The sequence below is a fragment of the Schistocerca nitens genome, chromosome 6, assembly GCF_023898315.1.
Source record: "Schistocerca nitens isolate TAMUIC-IGC-003100 chromosome 6, iqSchNite1.1, whole genome shotgun sequence".
Classification (NCBI taxonomy): Eukaryota; Metazoa; Arthropoda; class Insecta; order Orthoptera; family Acrididae; genus Schistocerca; species Schistocerca nitens.
The window spans coordinates 22,499,590-22,522,291 of record NC_064619.1 but is presented as its reverse complement, the minus strand read 5'-3'; the positions used below and the strand labels follow the sequence as shown (position 1 = coordinate 22,522,291).

At 44.0% G+C, this 22,702-nt stretch overlaps 1 protein-coding gene across 1 annotated transcript in view; it reads right to left on the bottom strand.

The window, feature by feature from the left end:
* Positions 1 to 5,456: 5,456 nt before the first annotated feature.
* Positions 5,457 to 22,702, bottom strand: part of LOC126262720 (odorant receptor Or2-like) — a 99,643-nt gene continuing 82,397 nt past the window's right edge. The window contains exon 7 of the mRNA XM_049959510.1: positions 5,457 to 5,513. Within this exon, the coding sequence (XP_049815467.1) occupies positions 5,457 to 5,513 (57 nt within the window). The remainder of the gene's footprint in view (positions 5,514 to 22,702) is intronic.

The window sequence follows — 22,702 nt, the reverse complement described above, 5'->3', positions numbered from 1 at the left end:
GTTGGCGGAATATTAAAACCCTGTAAGTTGACAATGGTTTTCGCGCCCAGTCGCCCCCCCCCCCTTTCTCAAATAATTGCATGGGCCCGTAGCATTTGCTTCTTTCCTAAAGCTGGTCGCTCCAAAAACGAACAGTAATACTGTGCATTGACGGTGTGCCGTGGAGGAACGTAATGCGTTAGGATAACACCCACACAGCCGTACACGAGAATCACCATAGCTTTCACCATACTGGGGCTCTGATGCACTTTCGACTTTCGCGGCGACCCATAATGCTTTGCGAAAGAAGCGGCGACACAGACATTTTGCACGACAATGCGCGAGCGCATACAGCGCAAGCTGTGGCTGCTCTGTTCGGTCGATGGGACTGGGAAGTACTGTACCATCCACCATAGTCCCCGGACGTAAGTCCTTGTAACTTTGATTTGATTCCGAAGATGAAAGAACCACTTCGTGGCATTCGCTTCAGAGCTGTTCCAGAGACACGACAGGCCGTAGACAGCTCCATTCGCACCATCAACAGAACAGGCCTTGCTAACGGTATATTACCCCTTCCACATCGCTGGCAACGGGTTCTACACAACGCTGGTGACTACTTTGAAGGACAGTAACAAGTGCAAACATGTAACTCTTTTGTATCGGTTGTGAATAAATAGTTGCCATTATTTAAGTTCCAACCCTCCCAATGTAGGCGAATATTATGTGTTTGCAGTGGCAGTAAGAATGAGTTAAATTCGTCTTGGCCCAATGTTCGCAGATCAAATAAAAAATCCACTCCCATAGGACACAGTTGGTAGATGTAGTTAGGAAATTATCAATGACCCGTTTGAGAAATTTACTGCAAGAATTAAAGGAACAAAATTTGCAATTCAGATGGATGAATCGAGCGACGCGCAAGATGTTTTCATATAATGAGACTGGAGATGTCATGGGATAGCTCATAATATCGTGTCGGATTTCCTTTTGTTGCGCGGCTTAGTGCAGCTACTTGACGTGACACGGAGTAAACAAATCGTTGGGAGTCCTCTGCTGAAATATTGCGCCTTACTGCCTCTATAGCTGTCCATAATTGCGAAAGTGTTACCGATGCTGCATTTTGTGCACAGACTGACCTTCAGATTATGTCCCATAAATGTTCGATAGTATTCATGTCGGCCGATCTGTGTGGCCAAATGGTTCTCTCGACTTGTTCAGAATTTTCTTCAAACCATTCGCGAACAATTGGGCCCGGTGATATGCCGCATTGTCATCCATAAAAATTAAGTCCATGAGTGGCTGAAAATGGTCTCCCAGTAGCAGAACATAACCATTTCGGGTCAATGAGCCATTAAGTTGAACTAGAGGACCAAATCCATTCCATGTAAACAAAGCCCGCTTTGATTTCTGCTGCTGAGTGTCCGTTGACTATTAGCACTGAAAGCTCTACCCAAACGCGCTGCTCTCAGTCGTTAAGAGAAGGCGATCAGCCACTGCGTTGTCCGTGGTGAGAGACGATGCCTGAAGTTTGGTTCTCTCGGCACACTCTTGACACGGTGGGTCAAAGCTGTCAAAAGCCTACACCATTACGGAGCCACCACTACCCTGCACAGTGCCTCGTTGACAACTTGAGTCCATAGCTTCGTGGGGTTCCGCCATTACGAACCCTGTCGCCAGCTCTTGCCAACTATAATCTGCACTTACAGGGTGTTTCAAAAATGACCGGTATATTTGAAACGGCAATAAAAACTAAACGAGCAGCGATAGAAATACACCGTTTGTTGCAATATGCTTGGGACAACAGTACATTTTCAGGCAGACAAACTTTCGAAATTACAGTAGTTACAATTTTCAACAACAGATGGCGCTGCGGTCTGGGAAACTCTATAGTACGATATTTTCCACATATCCACCATGCGTAGCAATAATATGGCGTAGTCTCTGAATGAAATTACCCGAAACCTTTGACAACGTGTCTGGCGGAATGGCTTCACATGCAGATGAGATGTACTGCTTCAGCTGTTCAATTGTTTCTGGATTCTGGCGGTACACCTGGTCTTTCAAGTGTCCCCACAGAAAGAAGTCACAGGGGTTCATGTCTGGCGAATAGGGAGGCCAATCCACGTCGCCTCCTGTATGTTTCGGATAGCCCAAAGCAATCACACGATCATCCAAATATTCATTCAGGAAATTAAAGACGTCGGCCGTGCGATGTGGCCGGGCACCATCTTGCATAAACCACGAGGTGTTCGCAGTGTCGTCTAAGGCAGTTTGTACCGCCACAAATTCACGAAGAATGTCCAGATAGCGTGATACAGTAATCGTTTCGGATCTGAAAAATGGGCCAATGATTCCTTTGGAAGAAATGGCGGCCCAGACCAGTACTTTTTGAGGATGCAGGGATGATGGGACTGCAACATGGGGCTTTTCGGTTCCCCATATGCGCCAGTTCTGTTTATTGACGAAGCCGTCCAGGTAAAAATAAGCTTCGTCAGTAAACCAAATGCTGCCCACATGCATATCGCCGTCATCAATCCTGTGCACTATATCGTTACCGAATGTCTCTCGTGCAGCAATGGTAGCGGCGCTGAGGGGTTGCCGCGTTTGAATTTTGTATGGATAGAGGTGTAAACTCTGGCGCATGAGACGATACGTGGACGTTGGCGTCATTTGGACCGCAGCTGCCACACGGCGAACGGAAACCCGAGGCCGCTGTCGGATCACCTGCTGCACTAGCTGCGCGTTGCCCTCTCTGGTTGCCGTACGCGGTCGCCCTACCTTTCCAGCACGTTCATCCGTCACGTTCCCAGTCCGTTGAAATTTTTCAAACAGATCCTTTATTGTATCGCTTTTCGGTCCTTTGGTTACATTAAACCTCCGTTGAAAACTTCGTCTTGTTGCAACAACACTGTGTTCTAGGCGGTGGAACTCCAACACCAGAAAAATCCTCTGTTCTAAGGAATAAACCATGTTGTCTACAGCACACTTGCACGTTGTGAACAGCACACGCTTACAGCAGAAAAACGACGTACAGAATGGCGCACCCACAGACTGCGTTGTCTTCTATATCTTTCACATCACTTGTAGCGCCATCTGTTGTTGAAAATTGTAACTACTGTAATTTCGAAAGTTTGTCCGCCTGAAAATGTACTGTTGTCCCAAGCATATTGCAACAAACGGTGTATTTCTATCGCTGCTCGTTTAGGTTTTATTGCCGTTTCAAATATACCGGTCATTTTTGAAAAACCCTGTATCTGACCCGGCCACGGTTTTCCAGTCGGATAGGGTCCAACCAGTATGGTCGGCGCCCAGGAAAGACGCTGCAGGCGATGTCTGCTGTTAGCAAAGGCACTCGCGTCGGTCGTCTGCTGCCACAGCCCATTAACTCCAAATTTCGCTGCACTGTCGTAACGGATAAGTTCGTCATAGGTCCCATGTTGATTTCTGCAGTTATTTCACGCAGTGTTGATTGCTGTTAACGCTGAAAACTCTACACACACGCGCTGATCTCCGTCGTTGAGAGAAGGCCGTCGGCCGCTGCGTTGTCCGTGGTGAGAGGAATGCCTGAAATTTGAAATTCGCAGCACAGTCTTGACACTGTGGATGTTGGAGTGCTGAAATCCCTAACGATTTCCAAAATGGAATCTCCCATGCTTCTTGCTCCAACTATCGTTCTGCGTTCAAAGTCTGTTAATATCAGTCGTTCGGCCATTATCACCTTTCCACGTGAAATCACCTGAGTTCAAATAACTTCGCCGACGCACTGGCCTTTTATATTTTGTGTACGCGATACTACCGCCATCTGTAAATGTGCATATAGCTATCCCACGACTTTTCTCATCTCAGTGCATGTCAGATATTGATATGCTGGGTATGTGCACGAAGATTTAGGCCCTGCTATTTTGTCTGACGTAACAGGGCATTTTAAGGGTGTGGGGATTTTAAAAAAAAGTCAGCTAATTTTTCGACGAAATGTTCCTGGAATAGAACAAATCTGATTGCTGTATTACAAAACGTTATTAAAATTACCAATATGATTAAAAGTTGTACACTTGACATTCGTCTTACGGCTTGGGAGACTCAGTTGACTATTTGTGCGTCTTATTGCCATCATGGTGTTGAGCTCGAAGTCAACTGTTATAATTAGCACTCTTGTGTTTAATAATGTGTGTATACGTTATCTGTGCTGTACATCAGCTAGTAATCAACCGAATACAACAAAATAAATTATTAGTAGTTTTCGTTTGTTTTCAGTTATATCTGAGTCGTTCTGAACAATGTTCTTAGTGATAAAGTGTTTGTTTCCGAGAATTAGCCGTGCATAACTAAATAGACGGCCTTACTGGTGTTTGAACTGTCACGAGAACTCAGCGTTACTCAATCTAGCGCTTTGTTCATAATGGTGCGACAGTGTAGTAATTAAAAATATGGATATTAACAGAATCTTCCGTCGGTTCTTGGTAGAACCACATTATAATAAATGAAAAGCACCAGTTTGCTTTTGTTCTACAATATTACTTTTATTGTAAACCGGGTTTCGGCTTACAAGGCCATCTTCAGACATTTACTGAGTATTATCACCAAAGAAGTTAAATGTTAGCAGACAACATTGGAAGAGAAGTAACACATCTAGACTGATGTAGAAACATACAGTAAGTAACATCTTTGCAATGAAGAAGTAAAAACTTAACTGTACATGAATAACAATGGAGTAGACAGGAAAACTTTTAGCACAAAATAGGAATAGCATGCCTACATAACAGTTTCTATTAATAAACAAAACTAATAAAATAAAATAAAATTAGTACTAGACAAGGCTTCATCAGGAGGTATGAAACATGGTATTTACATTGATAACTGTCTCTTCTTTTAATTTGTAGTGTATCACTCTCCATGTTATTCCATTGTTATTCATGTACAGTTCAGTTTTTACTTTTTCATTGCAAAGATGTTACTTACTGTATGTTTCTACATCAGACTAGATGTATTACTTCTCTTCCAATGTTGTCTGCTAACATTTAACTTCTTTGGTGATAATACTCAGTAAATGTCTGAAAATGGCCTTGTAAGCCGAAAACCGGTTTACAATAAAAGTAATATTGTAGAACAAAAGCAAACCGGTGCTTTTCATTTATTAAAAATATGGATGTTGATAACGCCGATGTGCAAGTATGTTAGTAATGATTTTATTGAACTTTCTGCTGCCTCCGTTCATAAGTGAGTTGTTGCTGCTTTTAATATTTTCTGTGGATCTGTTCTTTCTGCGTAATCTCTAGGTGAAGGATTCTTAGGCTGCTGTTTTGAGATACTTGGTTATTTTTTGATACGTAACATATTTCTACATTTTTCGCCATACTTAATTTTAAATGAGAAAGAAAGGTAACGCTAATTTTTGGATAAGCACTTTATTGGTTAAATAGAGGTGGAGAACTTTGTGCTAGAGCTACATGGCGGCGCTAGTGTCTTTCTGGAAGTGACGACTATTCGGCGTTCAACTCCCTCAGCACCATGAAGTACGAGAAGGAAGCGTTCATCAGCTGCAACAAACACAATTACACAGCTAATTAGACACGCCTGCTTATGCTGCAATATTTACAACAACAACAAAATATAGGCCGGAGTCGGCATCCATTTTCATCCGGATTGGTGACAGATTCATGTTACAATATAAACTAACACTTCTGCCACTCTTGCAAGCCCCCTTCATCAGGTAGGCCGTACGTCCTACATTATGACACTCACGTACTCATACAGCCCCTGTGTCATTCGCTCAAACCGTCATAAACCAGTATTCATATTACTGTTTATTATTTGATGGTTATTTCTCTCTGAAAATCACAAATATCCAACTTTGTGGCATTCATATTTACAAACAAAAGCGTAGACAACCAATAAAATAAAAAAAATAAAAAAAAAATAAATAAAGACCAGTGTCCAGGTTTTCCAGCCACTTGGTTGTTTTGGAGCTATCTTGATTAGTTTCTTATAAAAGAGTCAAAGCAAGGAAGGTAGATTCCTATAGGATACGTGGCGCCGCATGCCCTACTTCACTGCAGAAAAAAATCTTGGAGAGTTTCACCAAATGAGTAGCTGTTGTTCTTCCTGAATCACATCTGACGTGGTCGAGTTTGTGCCTGGTGACACAAGTAATGCTGAAACCCGGAAAAGTTGTGGAGTCGAGGATTTACATTACGGTACTTTTTCGAATCGAACGCCTCTAAAGCCTTAATTCACACATACAAGTCCAAAATACAAGTATACATCCTACAATTACTGGTCTGCTATTTTCAATCCTTCATATGTTACTACAAGATGAATCGTGAGCACAAGTTTGTTAACCAGCGCTCTTAAGACTAAAAGTTGACTTTTAATTGCAGTTACGTTTACAGAACTGCCTCTTAATTTAAACACTCGCATAATGAACAGATTATACACTGAAGAGCCAAAGAAACTTGTACACCCTCCTAATATCGCGTAGAGCCCCCGCGAGCACGCAGAAGTGGCGCATCACGACGTGGCGAGGACTCGACTAATGTCTGAAGTAGTGCTGGAGGGAACTGATACCATGAATCCTGCAGGGCTGTCCATAAATCCGTAAGAGTATGACGGGGTGGAGATCTCTTCTGAACAGCACGTTGCAAGGCATCCCAGATATGCTCAATAATGTTCATGTCTGGGGAGTTTGGTGTCCAGTGGAAGTGTTTAAACTCAGAAGAGTGTTCCTGGAGCCTCTCTGTAGCAAATCTGGACGTGTGGGGTGTCGCATTGTCCTGCTGGAATTGCCCAAGTCCGGCCCAATGCACAATGGACATCAATGGATGCAAGTGGTCAGACGGGATGCTTACGTACGTGTCACTTGTCACAGTCGTATCTAGACGTATTAGGGGTCGCATATCACTCCAACTGCACACGCCCCACACCATTACAGAGGCTCCACCAGCTTGAACAGTCCCCTGCTAACACCAGGGTCCATTGATTTATGTGGTGGTCTCCATACCCGTACACGTCGAACCGCTCGATACAGCTTCAAACGAGACTCGTCCGACCAGGCAACATGGTTCCAGTCATCAACAGTCCAGTGTCGGTGTTGACGGGCCCAGACGAGGCGTAAGGTTTTGTGTCATGCAGGCATCAAGTATCCACGAGTAGGCCTTCGGTTCCGAAAGCCCATATCGTTGATGTTTCGTTGAATGGTTCACACGCTGACACTTGTTGATGGCCAGCATTGAAATCAGCAGCAATTTGCGGAAAGATTGCACTTGTGTCACGTTGAACGATCGTCTTCAGTCGTCGTTGGTCCCGTTCTTGCACTATCTCTTTCCGGCTGCAGAGCCGGCCGTCGTGGCCGAGCGGTTCTAGGCGCCTCAGTCCGGAACAGCGCTGCTGCTACGGTCGCAGGTTTGAATCCTGCCTCGAGCATGGATGTGTGTGATGTCCTTTGTTTAGTTAGGTTCAGGTAGTTCTAAGTCTAGGGGACTGATGACCTCAGATGTTAAGTCCCATAGTGCTTAGGGCCATTTGAACATTACTACACTCCTGGAAATGGAAAAAAGAACATATTGACCCCGTTGTGTCAGACCCACCATACTTGCTCCGGACACTGCGAAAGGGCTGTACAAGCAATGATCACACGCACGGCACAGCGGACACACCAGGAACCGCGGTGTTGGCCGTCGAATGGCGCTAGCTGCGCAGCATTTGTGCACCGCCGCCGTCAGTGTCAGCCAGTTTGCCGTGGCATACGGAGCTCCATCGCAGTCTTTAACACTGGTAGCATGCCGTGACAGCGTGGACGTGAACCGTATGTGCAGTTGACGGACTTTGAGCGAGGGCGTATAGTGGGCATGCGGGAGGCCGGGTGGACGTACCGCCGAATTGCTCAACACGTGGGGCGTGAGGTCCCCACAGCACATCGATGTTGTCGCCAGTGGTCGGCGGAAGGTGCACGTGCCCGTCGACCTGGGACCGGACCGCAGCGACGCACGGATGCACGCCAAGACCGTAGGATCCTACGCAGTGCCGTAGGGGACCACACCGCCACTTCCCAGCAAATTAGGGACACTGTTGCTCCTGGGGTATCGGCGAGGACCATTCGCAACCGTCTCCATGAAGCTGGGCTACGGTCCCGCACACCGTTAGGCCGTCTTCCGCTCACGCCCCAACATCGTGCAGCCCGCCTCCAGTGGTGTCGCGACAGGCGTGAATGGAGGGACGAATGGAGACGTGTCGTCTTCAGCGATGAGAGTCGCTTCTGCCTTGGTGCCAATGATGGTCGTATGCGTGTTTGGCGCCATGCAGGTGAGCGCCACAATCAGGACTGCATACGACCGAGGCACACAGGGCCAACACCCGGCATCATGGTGTGGGGAGCGATCTCCTACACTGGCCGTACACCACTGGTGATCGTCGAGGGGACACTGAATAGTGCACGGTACATCCAAACCGTCATCGAACCCATCGTTCTACCATTCCTAGACCGGCAAGGGAACTTGCTGTTCCAACAGGACAATGCACGTCCGCATGTATCCCGTGCCACCCAACGTGCTCTAGAAGGTGTAAGTCAACTACCCTGGCCAGCAAGATCTCCGGATCTGTCCCCCATTGAGCATGTTTGGGACTGGATGAAGCGTCGTCTCACGCGGTCTGCACGTCCAGCACGAACGCTGGTCCAACTAAGGCGCCAGGTGGAAATGGCATGACAAGCCATTCCACAGGACTACATCCAGCATCTCTACGATCGTCTCCATGGGTGAATAGCAGCCTGCATTGCTGCGAAAGGTGGATGTACACTGTACTAGTGCCGACATTCTGCATGCTCTGTTACCTGTGTCTATGTGCCTGTGGTTCTGTCAGTGTGATCATGTGATGTATCTGACCCCAGGAATGTGTCAATAAAGTTTCCCCTTCCTGGGACAATGAATTCACGGTGTTCTTATTTCAATTTCCAGGAGTGTATATCTCTCTATTAATGAAGAATACCGCACTGAGGACGCAGTGCTATCAGCACTGGTTCGCTAGCTATGTGGTAATGCTTTGCCACTGCCTTGTACAGGAAACACTGTCTCGCTGACTTTTTTTCATCTCTGAGCTTGATTTAACCATGTAACTGATCAGATTATATTGAGACATTGAGGTGTTATAATTAAATGAGGTATTATTCAAAAGTAATTCTTATGTCCTAAGATGATTTTATCCATTGTCTTTTCTACATATAATCTAATTTGTAACACGAATGAAACTAAAAAAAAAAAAATACACATAATACACAAAAAATTAGGCCAGACACAGAATTAACCTGTTACAAAATTTCAACTGAGTACATTCTGCACGGATATTAAGATGTTTTAAATCTGAGGCTATGGTGATTTTCTTTTCTATATTCTTCCTCTTAGAAAAGTGAGCAATGTGGCACAGTGTTTTAAACATTAGATTTTCTTTCAGGAGGATTGGGATTTAATCTCTATCTGGCGGCCTAGATTTAAGTTTTCTGCTCACAATAAATACCATGATGATTCTTTGGAAAAGATGAAATTGACTTCCATCCTCATCCTTATGCATTCTGTATCTACATACATAAATACACTGCAAACAACTGTGAAGTGCACAGTGGAAAGTACTTTCCATTGTACCACATATTAGGATTTCTTCCCGTTCGACTCATATATGGAACACAGGAAGATTGACTGTTCAGGTGCATCTGTGCATTCAGCAGTTACTCTATCTAGTCTTCGGGGCCCCTTCAACAACGATGCATATGACTCTGCAGTATGCTCAGCGAGGCATACAGGACGTAAAAAAAGTTACTGCAAGAAGGCATATGCAGAATAGTTACACAAAAATTAATAACAAATGAAGAAATAGGTACATTAAAGTGTATAAAATAACTTATAACTGTATAAAATTTATATATAGCCAACAAAACCAATAATAATCGACTGTGAGAACATCGATAGCCATCTGTGGGTATTTGCCAAAAACTCGTAGATCGTATGCCACCCAAGAGGGCGGCTAACTTACGCGCCAATAGTTCCTACGGAGACGGCATTGAGGTATCGATAAGCACCATCCAGCAGAAGACGATTTCAGAGGTGCGTTAGCGAGTGGATGTTAAAAACGCTCTGGCATGCAGGCAGACTTGTAGAAATGCATGTCAGGTATTGTAGAATGCTCCTAGACCGTAGTACCAGTGCAAATACAGGGTTATTACAAATGATTGAAGCGATTTCACAGCTCTACAATAACTTTATTATTTGAGATATTTTCACAATGCTTTGCACACACATACAAAAACTCAAAAAGTTTTTTTAGGCATTCACAAATGCTCGATATGTGCCCCTTTAGTGATCCGGCAGACATCAAGCCGATAATCAAGTTCCTCCCACACTCGGCGCAGCATGTCCCCATCAATGAGTTCGAAAGCATCGTTGATACGAGCTCGCAGTTCTGGCACGTTTCTTGGTAGAGGAGGTTTAAACACTGAATCTTTCACATAACCCCACAGAAAGAAATGGCATGGGATTAAGTCGAGAGAGTGCGGAGGCCATGACATGAATTGCTGATCATGATCTCCACCACGACCGATCCATCGGTTTCCCAATCTCCTGTTTAAGAAATGCCAAACATCATGATGGAAGTGCGGTGGAGCACCATCCTGTTGAAAGATGAAGTCGGCGCTGTCGGTCTCCAGTTGTGGCATGAGCCAATTTTCCAGCATATCCAGATACACATGTCCTGTAACGTTTTTTTCACAGAAGAAAAAGGGGCCGTAAACTTTAAACCGTGAGATTGCACAAAACACGTTAACTTTTGGTGAATTGCGAATTTGCTGCACGAATGCGTGAGGATTCTCTACCGCCTAGATTCGCACATTTTGTCTGTTCACTTCACCATTAAGAAAAAATGTTGCTTCATCACTGAAAACAAGTTTCGCACTGAACGCATCCTCTTCCATGAGCTGTTGCAACCGCGCCGAAAATTCAAGTGTTTTGACTTTGTCATCGGGTGTCAGGGCTTGTAACAATTGTAAACGGTAAGGCTCCTGCTTTAGCCTTTTCCGTAAGATTTTCCAAACCGTCGGCTGTGGTACGTTTTAGCTCCCTGCTTGCTTTATTCGTCGACTTCCGCGGGCTACGCGTGAAACTTGCCCGCACGCGTTCAACTGTTTCTTCGTTCACTGCAGGCCGACCCGTTGATTCCCCTTACAGAGGCATCCAGAAGCTTTAAACTGCGCATACCATCGCCAAATGGAGTTAGCAGTTGGTGGATCTTTGTTGAACTTCGTCCTGAAGTGTCGTTGCACTGTTATGACTGACTGATGTGAGTGCATTTCAAGCACGACATACGCTCTCTCGGCTCCTGTCGCCATTTTGTCTCACTGCGCTCTCGAGCGCTCTGGCGGCAGAAACCTGAAGTGCGGCTGCAGCCGAATAAAACTTTATGAGTTTTTCTACGTATCTGTAGTGTGTCGTGACCATAAGTCAATGAATGGAGCTACAGTGAATTTATGAAATCGCTTCAATCATTTGTAATAGCCCTGTACTGCTCAAGAGATGCCTTTGTTTACCACGGAAGCGGCTTAGAAGTGTCGAAATGCCTGTTTTAGAGGAAGACAATTTCATAGCTGCGACTGCGACGACCTGATACAGAATACTGGAATGCAAGTAAGACAGCAGTAGTGTTGTACGTCAGATCTCCAAGATGACTGTGACCAAGAGACGGACAAGATAACAAGTAAAATATGTGTACATTAATATCTAACGTACGGAAATAGGTTACATCAAAAGAAGCTATGACATGAAATATCACGGACCTATCTGGGTAGTCAAAATATGAAACAAAAACATAAGCAGTCAAAATTTAGAAGATGCTGTAGATATAATTGTTTACAGTCAAGAAAAATTCCATAAAATTGCAACAAACATGAAATTGGTTCAAATGGCTCTGAGCACTATGGAACTTAACTGCTGATGTCATCAGTCCCCTAGAACTTAGAACTACTTAAACCTAACCAACCTAAGGACATCACACACATCCATGCCCGAGGCAGGATTCGAACCTGCGACTGGAGTGGTCGCGCTTTTCCAGACTGTAGCGCCTAGAACCGCTCGGCCACTCCTTCCGGCAAACATGAAATTAAAATTATTATTTGTAGAAATAAAAAATGATGAATAAAAGCGAACATAAGGGAAAATCTGATGATCTTGTTGTAGGCTTACTATAGAATGCGTTTTCCCTTCTTTTTGTTTTTATTGCTCTTTTTATTTCTCGAAATAATAATTTTAATTTCTTATTTGCTGCTATTTTACAGAATTTTTCATGCCTGTAAATGACTATATTCACAGTTTTTTTAAATTTATACTGCTTATCTTTTTGTTTTACATTTACGACTATCTTAATTGGTCAAGATGTTTGGCGTCGTAGTGTTTCATTGATGTAATCTGTCTTTGCGCCCATCTGACATTATGTGCCCACATTTCATTTAGTTTCATGGAATATTCGTGATTGTAAACAACTATGTTTGCAGTATCTTTTAAGTTTTCATTTCTTAAGCTTATTGTTTCATATTTTGAGTGCCTTTATATGTCCATGATTTTTGTGTCATAGCATTCTTTTGATGTAACGCATTTTCACACATTAGATGTTAATGAACGCCTATTTTACTTGGTATTTTGTTGGACATTTGGTCGCAGTCATCTGAGGGATTGACATACAGCGCTACTGTTGTCTTCTTTGCATACCAGAATTCTGTATTGGCTAGTCGCTCCTGCAGCTTTGGAATCGTCTTCCGTCAAAACGTGCATATCGACACTTCCAAGCCGCTTCCGTGGTAAACAGTGGCATCAATGAAGCAGCATTTTCACTGGCACTACGATGCAGGAGCATTCTGCAATAAATGATATGCATTTCTACAGGCGTGCCTGCATGCCAATGCATTTTTAAACTCCAGCCGCTGAAATCGTCTTCTGCTGGATGGTGCAAATCGATACATCAATGTCGTCTCCATGGGACATGCTGACGTCACTTAGCCACTCTCTTTGATGGCAACGACCTACGAGTTTTCGGCAAATACCCACAGACAGCTATAGATGTTGTCACAGCCGATAATTTTATTGGTTACCTCGGCTATGCCGGCCGCGGTGGTCTAGCGGTTCTAGGCGCTCAGTCCGGAACCGCGCGACTGCTACGGTCGCAGGTTCGAATCCTGCCTCGAGCATGGATGTGTGTAATGTCCTTAGGTTAGTTAGGTTTAATAGTTCTAAGTTCTAGGGGACTGATGACCACAGATGTTAAGTCCCATAGTGCTCAGAGCCATTTGAACCATTTTTGAACCTCGGCTATATGCAGGGTGTACCATTTATCTTGACCACCCTAAATAACCGTTTTTCCAGATGCTAATTACAAAATGTTTCAAGCAAATGTTCTTTAGCCGTCAGGGGGACATCAGTCAGCACGACTGCCTTCGTTTTAGCGTTGTTTTTTTACAAAGATATGAACAGCGGTATGATTTTTTCACATGGCTTCCTGTATTTTTTATTTGGTAATTCATTTCCTCTCCTAAAGATCTATTCAGAAATTCATCACAGTGTACCATTCACTGGAACACAACGTTCTTAATTACATAACCCAACAATGACGTTGACGCTCCCAGCGCTTAGTGCAGGTACTCGGGGTAATGGAACACATCCAAGTGCTGACGTTGACAGAGGACAAATGTACACACAAGTAGAATTCACACCCGTCATTCCGTCAACCATCGTCAGTTGAAGAGTTGTGTGAGTAGAATATAGACCAACGAAGAGAAGGTAGAAATGCTACTGATCTATGGGGAATGTAAGTTAGGAGAACAGTCACTGCAATACTGTTTTCTTACGTACGGGGACATTTAGTACAGTCCTTTTAAATACTGTTCTGTAGAGTAGGCATGCCGGACGCTGTGATCGAGCGGTTCTAGGCGCTTCAGTCCGGAACCACGCGGCTGCTACGGTCGCAGCTTCGAATCCTGCCTCGGACATGGATGTGTGTGATGTCCTTAGGTTAGCTAGTTTAAGTAGTTCTAAGTCTAGGAGACTGATGACCTCAGATGTTAAGTCCCATAGTGCTTTGAGCCATTTGAACCAAGAGTAGGCATACAGTAGAGGCTGTCCTTCCTACAAACTGCATCGACATAACGTTTCTTTTATCGTTGTTTTTGATGGTAGGCGAAATGCTACGCAAGCAGCGGAACTGTACAGAGAGCGATATCCTGACAAGAACCCACCTTCCCGACGGGTGTTTTCTCTTCTTGTTGCGACGCTTCAGGAAACGAGAAGTTTCAACCCACGACAATGCAATCGTCGTAGCACTCGCACAGACGAAGCTGCCGAAGTTACTGTTCTCGCTTCCGTTGCTATGAATGCACGTGTGAGCACACGACAGCTTGAACACGAGACTGGCATTCCTAAAACCAGTGTGCATCGTATTCTTACACGTCACCGTTTCCATCCTTACCATGTACACCTACATCAACAATTGCATGGGAATGATTTTCAGAATCATGTACAGTTCTGTCAGTGGGCACAGCAGCAAATCCTCGCCAGCCCGAACTTCTTCTCCAATGTTCTATTTACCGATGAATGTTGCCTCTCAAACAGAGGACAGGTAAATACAAGGAACATGCATTATTGGTCCAGCGACAACCCACGATTGCTTAGACAGGTGGAACATCAGCATCTATAGAGAGTTAACATCGGGTGTGGGATGCTTGGTACTGCAATTATTGGCCCTTATTTTATCAATGGTAGTCTAAACGGCACAGCGTATGCCAACTTCCTCAGACGAATTCTTCCTCCTCTTGTGGATGAAGTGCCGCTAAGAACCAGAATGCTTTGTGGTATCAACACGATGGATGTCCAGCACATAATGCCTTGCGTGAACATCGTGTTCTGAACCGAAGGTATCCTGCCAGATGGATTGGTCGAGGAGGAAAAGTTACTTGGCCTGATTTAAATCCTCTGGACTTTTTTCTTTGGGGGTGCATTAAAGACGTTGTTTATCGCGATATTCCAACAACTCCAGAGGACATGCAGGAACGTATAGTGCTAGCTTGTAATTCTCTTCAGCAGGCAACACTGGAAGCGGTAAATAATTCTTTCATTCAACGAGTGCACCAGTGTATCGGTGTCCACGGTCACCACTTTGAGCAGCTTTGAATGTTCTACTCCTGGGCAATGGTACAGGAGAGTCAAAGTCAATTTTGTGTAATGTTTTTACTTGGTTTTCATTTGTTTTCTGACAACTCCAGCAAGTGGACGAGTTTGTGATCCCGGGCTCAAAGTCAATGTTGGTTCAAAAGCCTCTGAGCACTATGGGACTTAACATCTGAGGTCATCAGTCCCCTAGAACTTAGAACTACTTTAAACCTAACTAACCTGAGGACATCACTCACATCCATGCCCGAGGCAGGATTCGAACCTGCGACCGTAGCAGTCGCGCGGTTCCGGACTGAAGCGCCTAGAACCGCTCAGCCACCGTGGCCGGCATCAATGTTGTGTTACGTAATTAATAACGTTGTGTTTCAGTGAATGGTACACTGTGATACATTTTTAATTAGATCTTTAGGAGAGGAAATGAATTACCAAATAAAAAATACAGGAAACCCTGTATATCAGGTACTGACGAAATGCTGTCTACGTCTGTTATTTTATGTAATGTGATGTAACTATTTCGCCATTTGTCATTAACTTTCGTGTAACTATTCAGTAAATATCTTATTGCAATAACTGTTTTGCGTTCTGTGTGCCTGACTGGCTATTGCTGACGTAATGCGGTAAGCGGTGGGTGGAGCACCGTACATTTAAGCAACAGCTGTGTTCCTCTTCTCATCAGTTGACGTTCGTGGAGCCACAACAACTGATCCGTTTGGTTATATACCATGTAATTTGCATGTTACTACTATTATCAGACTTCCCTCTAAAACCATCTTGTATTTACATTTGTGTATAAATGGTCTGAAGATGGACGCATTTCGACTGAGACCGGTTATGATTACAAGTAAATATATTTATGTGGACAAGACTCCTCTTAATCCATTTTAAAAGGTTCATTAGGCTCAACGTAATGTGCAGAGATAGTAACAGAATGTTTTCTTTTGATCCGTGAAGTTCCCGCGCAAAAAGATTATGTGCCAAAGAACTGGTCACAGTGGTAACTCAAAGTTATATATAGAGTGCGGCGAACTAATTGATCTGAATGCGGTATGCGGTGGACGGACGCTGTGAAGGGACGGCGTCGTTCTAGGCGGGAAAGTTTTTTTTTATAATCCTCCTCAGAAGAGACAATGCTTCTGCTGAAGGGACAATGCGCGTTTGTCGTGGAGACCTACTTTTCCCAACGTCCGGTTGGTTGTCGCCGCGCAGTCAATTGTTTCAATGTGTACACTTTCAGGGCAATTGGGGATTTACAAAGAAAAAGAGTGGGGCAATCACGGTCCGTGAGATCACTACAAAACACCGAAACTGTAAGACAGTAATTTTGGTGAGTTCCTCGGCGCTCAAGACGCTAACAAGCTAATATTTTGAAGAATCATCCTCTGCTAAATTAATCTATCCTTCTTCAGAAGCATAACCAACGTAGTTGCCGCTGCCAACCGAGCGCGTGGTGAAGAGATTCCGGGACTGGACTTCACCTAAGTAGTTTTAATTCGTCATGGTACCACGGTACTGTAGGTTTTAATTTTAATGTTGACTGTGCCTTACTCTGGCATCTTACAGTGATTTTATGCTTCTGAAGAAGGCTAGATTAATTTAGCCGAAACCTGGTAAAGACCAGAAAATGTGTGCAACTGAGGCTGATTCTTCAAAATTTTAGTCTATGACAGTTGCTGACGGGGCTGGAATATGCTAAAAGTTCTTACTCTAACAAGCAGCTACCTTTCGAATTTCGGACCACTCTGTGAGACAAATTCTTCGTGAAGGCCTCCATTTGCACCCATACAAGCTGGCTGTGATGCAACAACTCAGTGAACACGATTTTGTTGTTCGACAAGCTACTTGAAGAACTGCCTCACGACGCGCTGCTGATCGTTGCGTGTTTTTCGCGAAAAATTCCCCGGGAGTCCGATCTTCTTAAGAGGGTATGTTCCGTTGCCGCCATCCTCGCCTAGTTCTGCCTGATGTGGCTTTTTTCATGGGGATATATAAAATCCATTGTTTATTCTTGCACATTTGAGTGAAAATGTTTACCAAGCAATAATCCGCCTACCCAATGTTACGCAGGAAAAATTGACTAGTACTTCAGAATCCGAGTTAATCGGTGTATTGAAAATAAGGGGCGTCGTTTGTGAAACCATTTTCAAAAACGTGTAAGTACCAGTTACCGATTACGTAGAAACAAAAAAAGAAATTTAAACAATGAACACATTTATTTTTGTTCTGTTCTTTCAAATCGGCAGGTTTCGTCGCCATGCATGTATTAAACTGTCCAACGACTGCCACCATAGTTTCAACTACATATTACACGGTCCAGTCACACTAATGAGATTACCACCCACGTTCCACGTCAAGGTGAATAAACACTCACAGACGGCAGGTGGGAGCAATAGCAGTGGAGGTTTCACAAAGCGTTTCGTGGCAGGGGGAGGGGGGGGGGGGGGAGCGAACTATCTGATGTCCAAAAGAGAATGAAAATACCGCTTCAGTTGTAAATTTCTTTGTTTCACACGACCGGTTTCGGACTGTTACAAGCCCATCCACAGGTGTCGTAGCTGTGCTGTGGTCCCCGTGCGAGGCGTGTACCAGGTCCGGTGTGCTGCCTATGAGCGCAGAACAGGGAGTCCTAGGAGGACAACAACCAATGTTAAGGCGAACAGTTGCTTGCATAAGAGCCAGAGGTGGATCAACGCGTTATTGCCTTGCTCAGTTTGTGAAGCTCTTTCTCTTGAATTTATCACCCAGTTTTCCAGAAACTGTGATCATTTGTTTGTCTGTACATGTATGTCACATCTACCGATTTCCGTCCCATTAGGATAATTCCTTCCTGTTGTGGCGTTCTTTTTATCACTATTGGTTATGACGTCACGGGACGGTTGATGGGCCTTGTCTCTAGGTGGTGTTGACTGCACTCGGCTTGTCTCGTCAGATAAATAATAAATATCCGGATGATTTATCGCAGAGGCACTTAGCAATTATCACACGCGGGTTTGTAAGTTTAAAAACGGTGGAATTTAAGGTTCTTAGAAAACCGTAATTTCAACTGGCTACGATCATATTCCTCCCCCAGAGCTTATAAGGTACCACATTTTACAAAATACACATGATAAAATATTACAAAGGTTATATATGCGGTGTCTGTTCTTTCGGACATGTCCGAAAGAAGAGACACTATGTTTGATTCTGCAGCCACTATGAATCAAGACACAATGGAATTAAGGACAAGAGTTGCCGGTAGCCATTGATTTAAAACAAAGGGGAAAATTGAAAATTTGTGCTGGACCAGGATTCGAAGCCGGGTCTGCTGTTTAGTGGACACATCAGATGCACTGACCACTATGGCATCTGGACACAGTGGTCATCGTAACTGCACTGGTTACCCTGATACACCTCGCGTCAGACCCAAATTATCATCTTGTCCACACACTGCTGGTGTAGTGCCCCTTGCCCACTACGCTCATTACTCGCGGCATTTCGCTAGTTCCCGTAAGGGTCAAGGCTTGGTATGCATCCACACTGAAGAGATCATTGGTGGTCCTTACTTAAATATTCAGGGCGTAAATTTTAAGTGGACAAACCAGAATAACTCGAAAAATAAGCTTCACACGATAAATATGTAGAATCCAAACTTGATTATTTTCGAGGGAAACATCTGCTGGTGCTAAAATTAGCCCGCCGCCACAGCCCCCTGGAGGTGGGGCGGGAGGAAACTTTAAAATTTCAAATGGGAACCCCCGTTTTTTATTACAGTATCAGATTCTACATAATAAACTACGTATATTTTTTGTTCAAATGTGTGTGAAATCTTATGGGACTTAACTGCTAAGGTCATCAGTCCCTAAGCTTACACACTACTTAACCAAAATTATCCTAAGGACAAACACACACACACCCATGCCTGAGGGAGGACTCGAACCTCCCCCGGGATCAGCCGCACATCACTGCAGCGCCTGAGACCGCTCGGCTAATCCCGCGCGGCGTACATTTTGTCTTAAACATTTGTTTTGATTCTTGTATTTATTAACTTCGTAGGATGTTGGGTTAGTTAGTTAGCTAGTCAGATGATTTGTTTGATAATTAAAAGTTGTGTGGCCTCATGACCACGAAACAAACAAAAGTTATCCGAATTTGCGGAAAAAAATTAATATTTGGGTCAACATTTGTAAAACTCGCTCAAACCCCACCCTATGGGGAGAGAGGGAGAGTTTTAGTTTTAGCGATTCAAAATTTACGAAGTAAATGAGTATTTTTTTATTTATCCGTAACCATTTTCCACGCAAGAATATTCTTGAACTACAGTGCCAACTACCAATAATCAAAACAAATGTCTAAGACAAAATGTACGTAGTTTTTTATGTAGAATCTGATTCTGCAATAAATAATGGGGGTTCCCATTTGGAACTTTAAAGTTGCCTCCCGCCCCAGCCCCAGGGGTCTGGGGTAACGAACTAATTTTAGCACCTGCAGATATCCCCCTCGAAAATAATCAACTTTGGATTCTACATTTTTTTCGTGTGAAGCCTATTTTTCGAGTTATTCTGGTTGTCAACTTAAAATTTACACCCTGTATATGTCATCATCAGGGTGTCCCATTTATCTTGACCACCCTAAATAACTGTTTGTCCAGATGCAAATAACAAAATGTTTCAAGCAAATGTTCTTTAGCCGTCAGGGGGACAACAATCAGCATGATTGCCATTAGTTGTAGCTTTGTTTTTCAAAAAGATATGAACAGTGATATGACTTTTTTAAATGGCACACCCTGTATGTTTATTCGGTAATTCATTTCCTCTCCTAAATACGTATTCAAAAATGCCTGCCAGTGTACTTTGATTTATATGACTGGGACAAGTTGCACATTTGTGCCAGACCCTGTTTCGAACCCGGGTCTCCTGCTTACTAGGCAGATGCGCTACCCTCTGCTCCACCAGCATACAATGGTCGCTGTAACTGCACCGACTACCCTAGCGTGGCTCCCGTCACATACAAATTCTGAACTTATAAAACGCGCTGCTGATGTAGTACCCCCTAATGATGAGCCTCATTACTCAATATATAATTAAGGTGATGACGGCCAGCCGGACGACATAGCCGAGCGGTTCTAGGCGCTTCAGTCCGGGACCGCGCGGCCGCTACGCTCGCAGGTTTGAATCCTGCCTCGGGCATGGATGTCTGTGGTGTCCTTAGGTTAGCTAGGTTTAAGTAGTTGTAAGTCTAGGGGACTGATGACCTCAGAAGTTAAGTCCCTTAGTGCTCAGAGCCATTTGAACCATTTGATTTGATGAGGCCAATGACCCCTTCAGTGCAGATGCGCATCAAGCTCACACATTTACAGAAATTGGCGAGACGCCGCAAATGATGAGGCTAATAAGCAGGGGCACTACATCAGTGGTGTGCGGTTGTTGTTGTTGTTGTTGTTGTGGTCTTGAGTCCTGAGACTGATCTGATGCAGCTGTCCATGCTACTGTATCCTGTGCGAGCTTCTTCATCTCCCAGTACCTACTGCAACCTACAACCTTCTGAATCTGCTTAGTGTATTCATCTCTTGGTCTCCCTCTAAATTTTTTACCCTCCACGCTGCCCTCCAGTAACAAATTGGTGATCCCTTGATGCCTCACAACATGTCCTACCAACCGATCCCTTCTTCTAGACAAGTTGTGCCACAAACTCCTCTTTTCCCCAATTCTGTTCAATACCTCCTCATTAGTTATGTGATCTACCCATCTAATCTTCAGCATTCTTCTGTAGCACCACATTTCGAAAGCTTCTATTCCCTTCTTGTCCAAACTATTTATCGTCCATGTTTCACTTCCATACATGGCTACACTCCATACAAATACTTTCAGAAACGACTTCCTGACACTGAAATCAATACTCGATGTTAACAAATTTCTCTTCTTCAGAAACGCTTTCCTTGCCATTGCCAGTCTACATTTTATATCCTCTCTACTTCGACCATCATCAGTTATTTTGCTCCCCCAATAGCAAAACTCCTTCACTACTTTAAATGTCTCAATTTCTAATCAGTCCGTAGCTCGTGGTCGTGCGGTAGGGGGTTCCCGGGCTCGATTCCCGGCGGGGTCAGGGATTTTCTCTGCCTCGTGATGACTGGGTGTTGTGTGATGTCCGTAACTTAGTTAGGTTTAAGTAGTTCTAACAAGGGAACCTCCCCATCGCACCCCCCTCAGATTTAGTTATAACTTGGCACAGTGGATAGGCCTTGATAAACTGAACACAGATCAATTGAGAAAACAGGAAGAAGTTGTGTGGAACTGTGAAAAAAGAAGCAAAATATACAAACTTAGTAGTCCATGGGCCATATAGGCAAGATCAAGGAGAACGTGAGCTCAGGAGCGACGTGATCCCGTGGTAGCGTGAGCAGCTGCAGAAGGAGAGGTCCTTGGTTCAAGTCTTCCCACCAGTGAATATTTTACCTTCTTTATTTTTGCATAGTTATTATCTGTCGGTTCGTTCATTGACGTCTCTGTTCACTGTAATAAGTTTAGTGTCTGTGTTTTGCAACCGCACCGCAAAACCGTGCGATTAGTAGACGAAAGGACGTGCCTCTCCAATGGGAACCGAAAACATTTGATCGCAAGGTCATAGGTCAACCGATTCCTCCACAGGAAAACACATCTGATATATTCTATACGACACTGGTGACGGCATGTGCGTCACATGACAAGAATATGTTGTCGACCCACCTAACTTGCACACTTGGCGAATGGGTAAAAAGATTCTTCTACCTTGACCGATTTAGGTTTTCTTGTGGATGTGATAATCACTCCCAAAAAAGTGATGAAAACATAAGAGTTTGTCACATAAACTGAAAATAAAAAATAAAAGTTTTCTCTCGATGGAAGATTTGAACCAAGGACCTTTGGTTCCGCAGCTGCTCACGTTACCACGAGACCGCGGCGCTTCTGCGGTCCCTGTGTCCTTGATGTTGCATATCTTCCCATGAACTACTCAGTTTGTATATTTTTCTTATTTTTTCACAGTTCCACACAACTTCTTCCTGTTTTCTCAATTGATCTGTGTTCAGTTTTTCAAGGCCTATCCACAGTGCCAACTTATAACTAAATCTGAGGGGGGTGCGATGGGGAGGTTCCCTTGTAAGTTCTAGGGGACTGATGACCATAGATGTTAAGTCCCATAGTGCTCAGAGCCATTTTTTTCCTAATCTAATTCCCTCAGCATCACCCGATATAATTCGACTACACTCCATTATCCTCGTTTTGCTTTTATTGATGTTCATCTTATATCCTCCTTTCAAGACATTGCCCATTACGTTCAATTGCTCTTCCAAGTCCTTTGCTGTCTCTGACAGAATTACAATGTCATCGGCAAACCTCAAAGTTTTTATTTCTTCTCGATGGATTTTAAACCTACTCCGAATTTTTCTTTTTTTTTCATTTACTGCTTGCTCAATATACAGATTGAACAACATCGGGGATAGGCTACAAGCCTGTCTCACTCCCTTCCCAACCATTGCTTCCCTTTCATGTCCCTCGACTCTTATAACTGCCATCTGGTTTCTG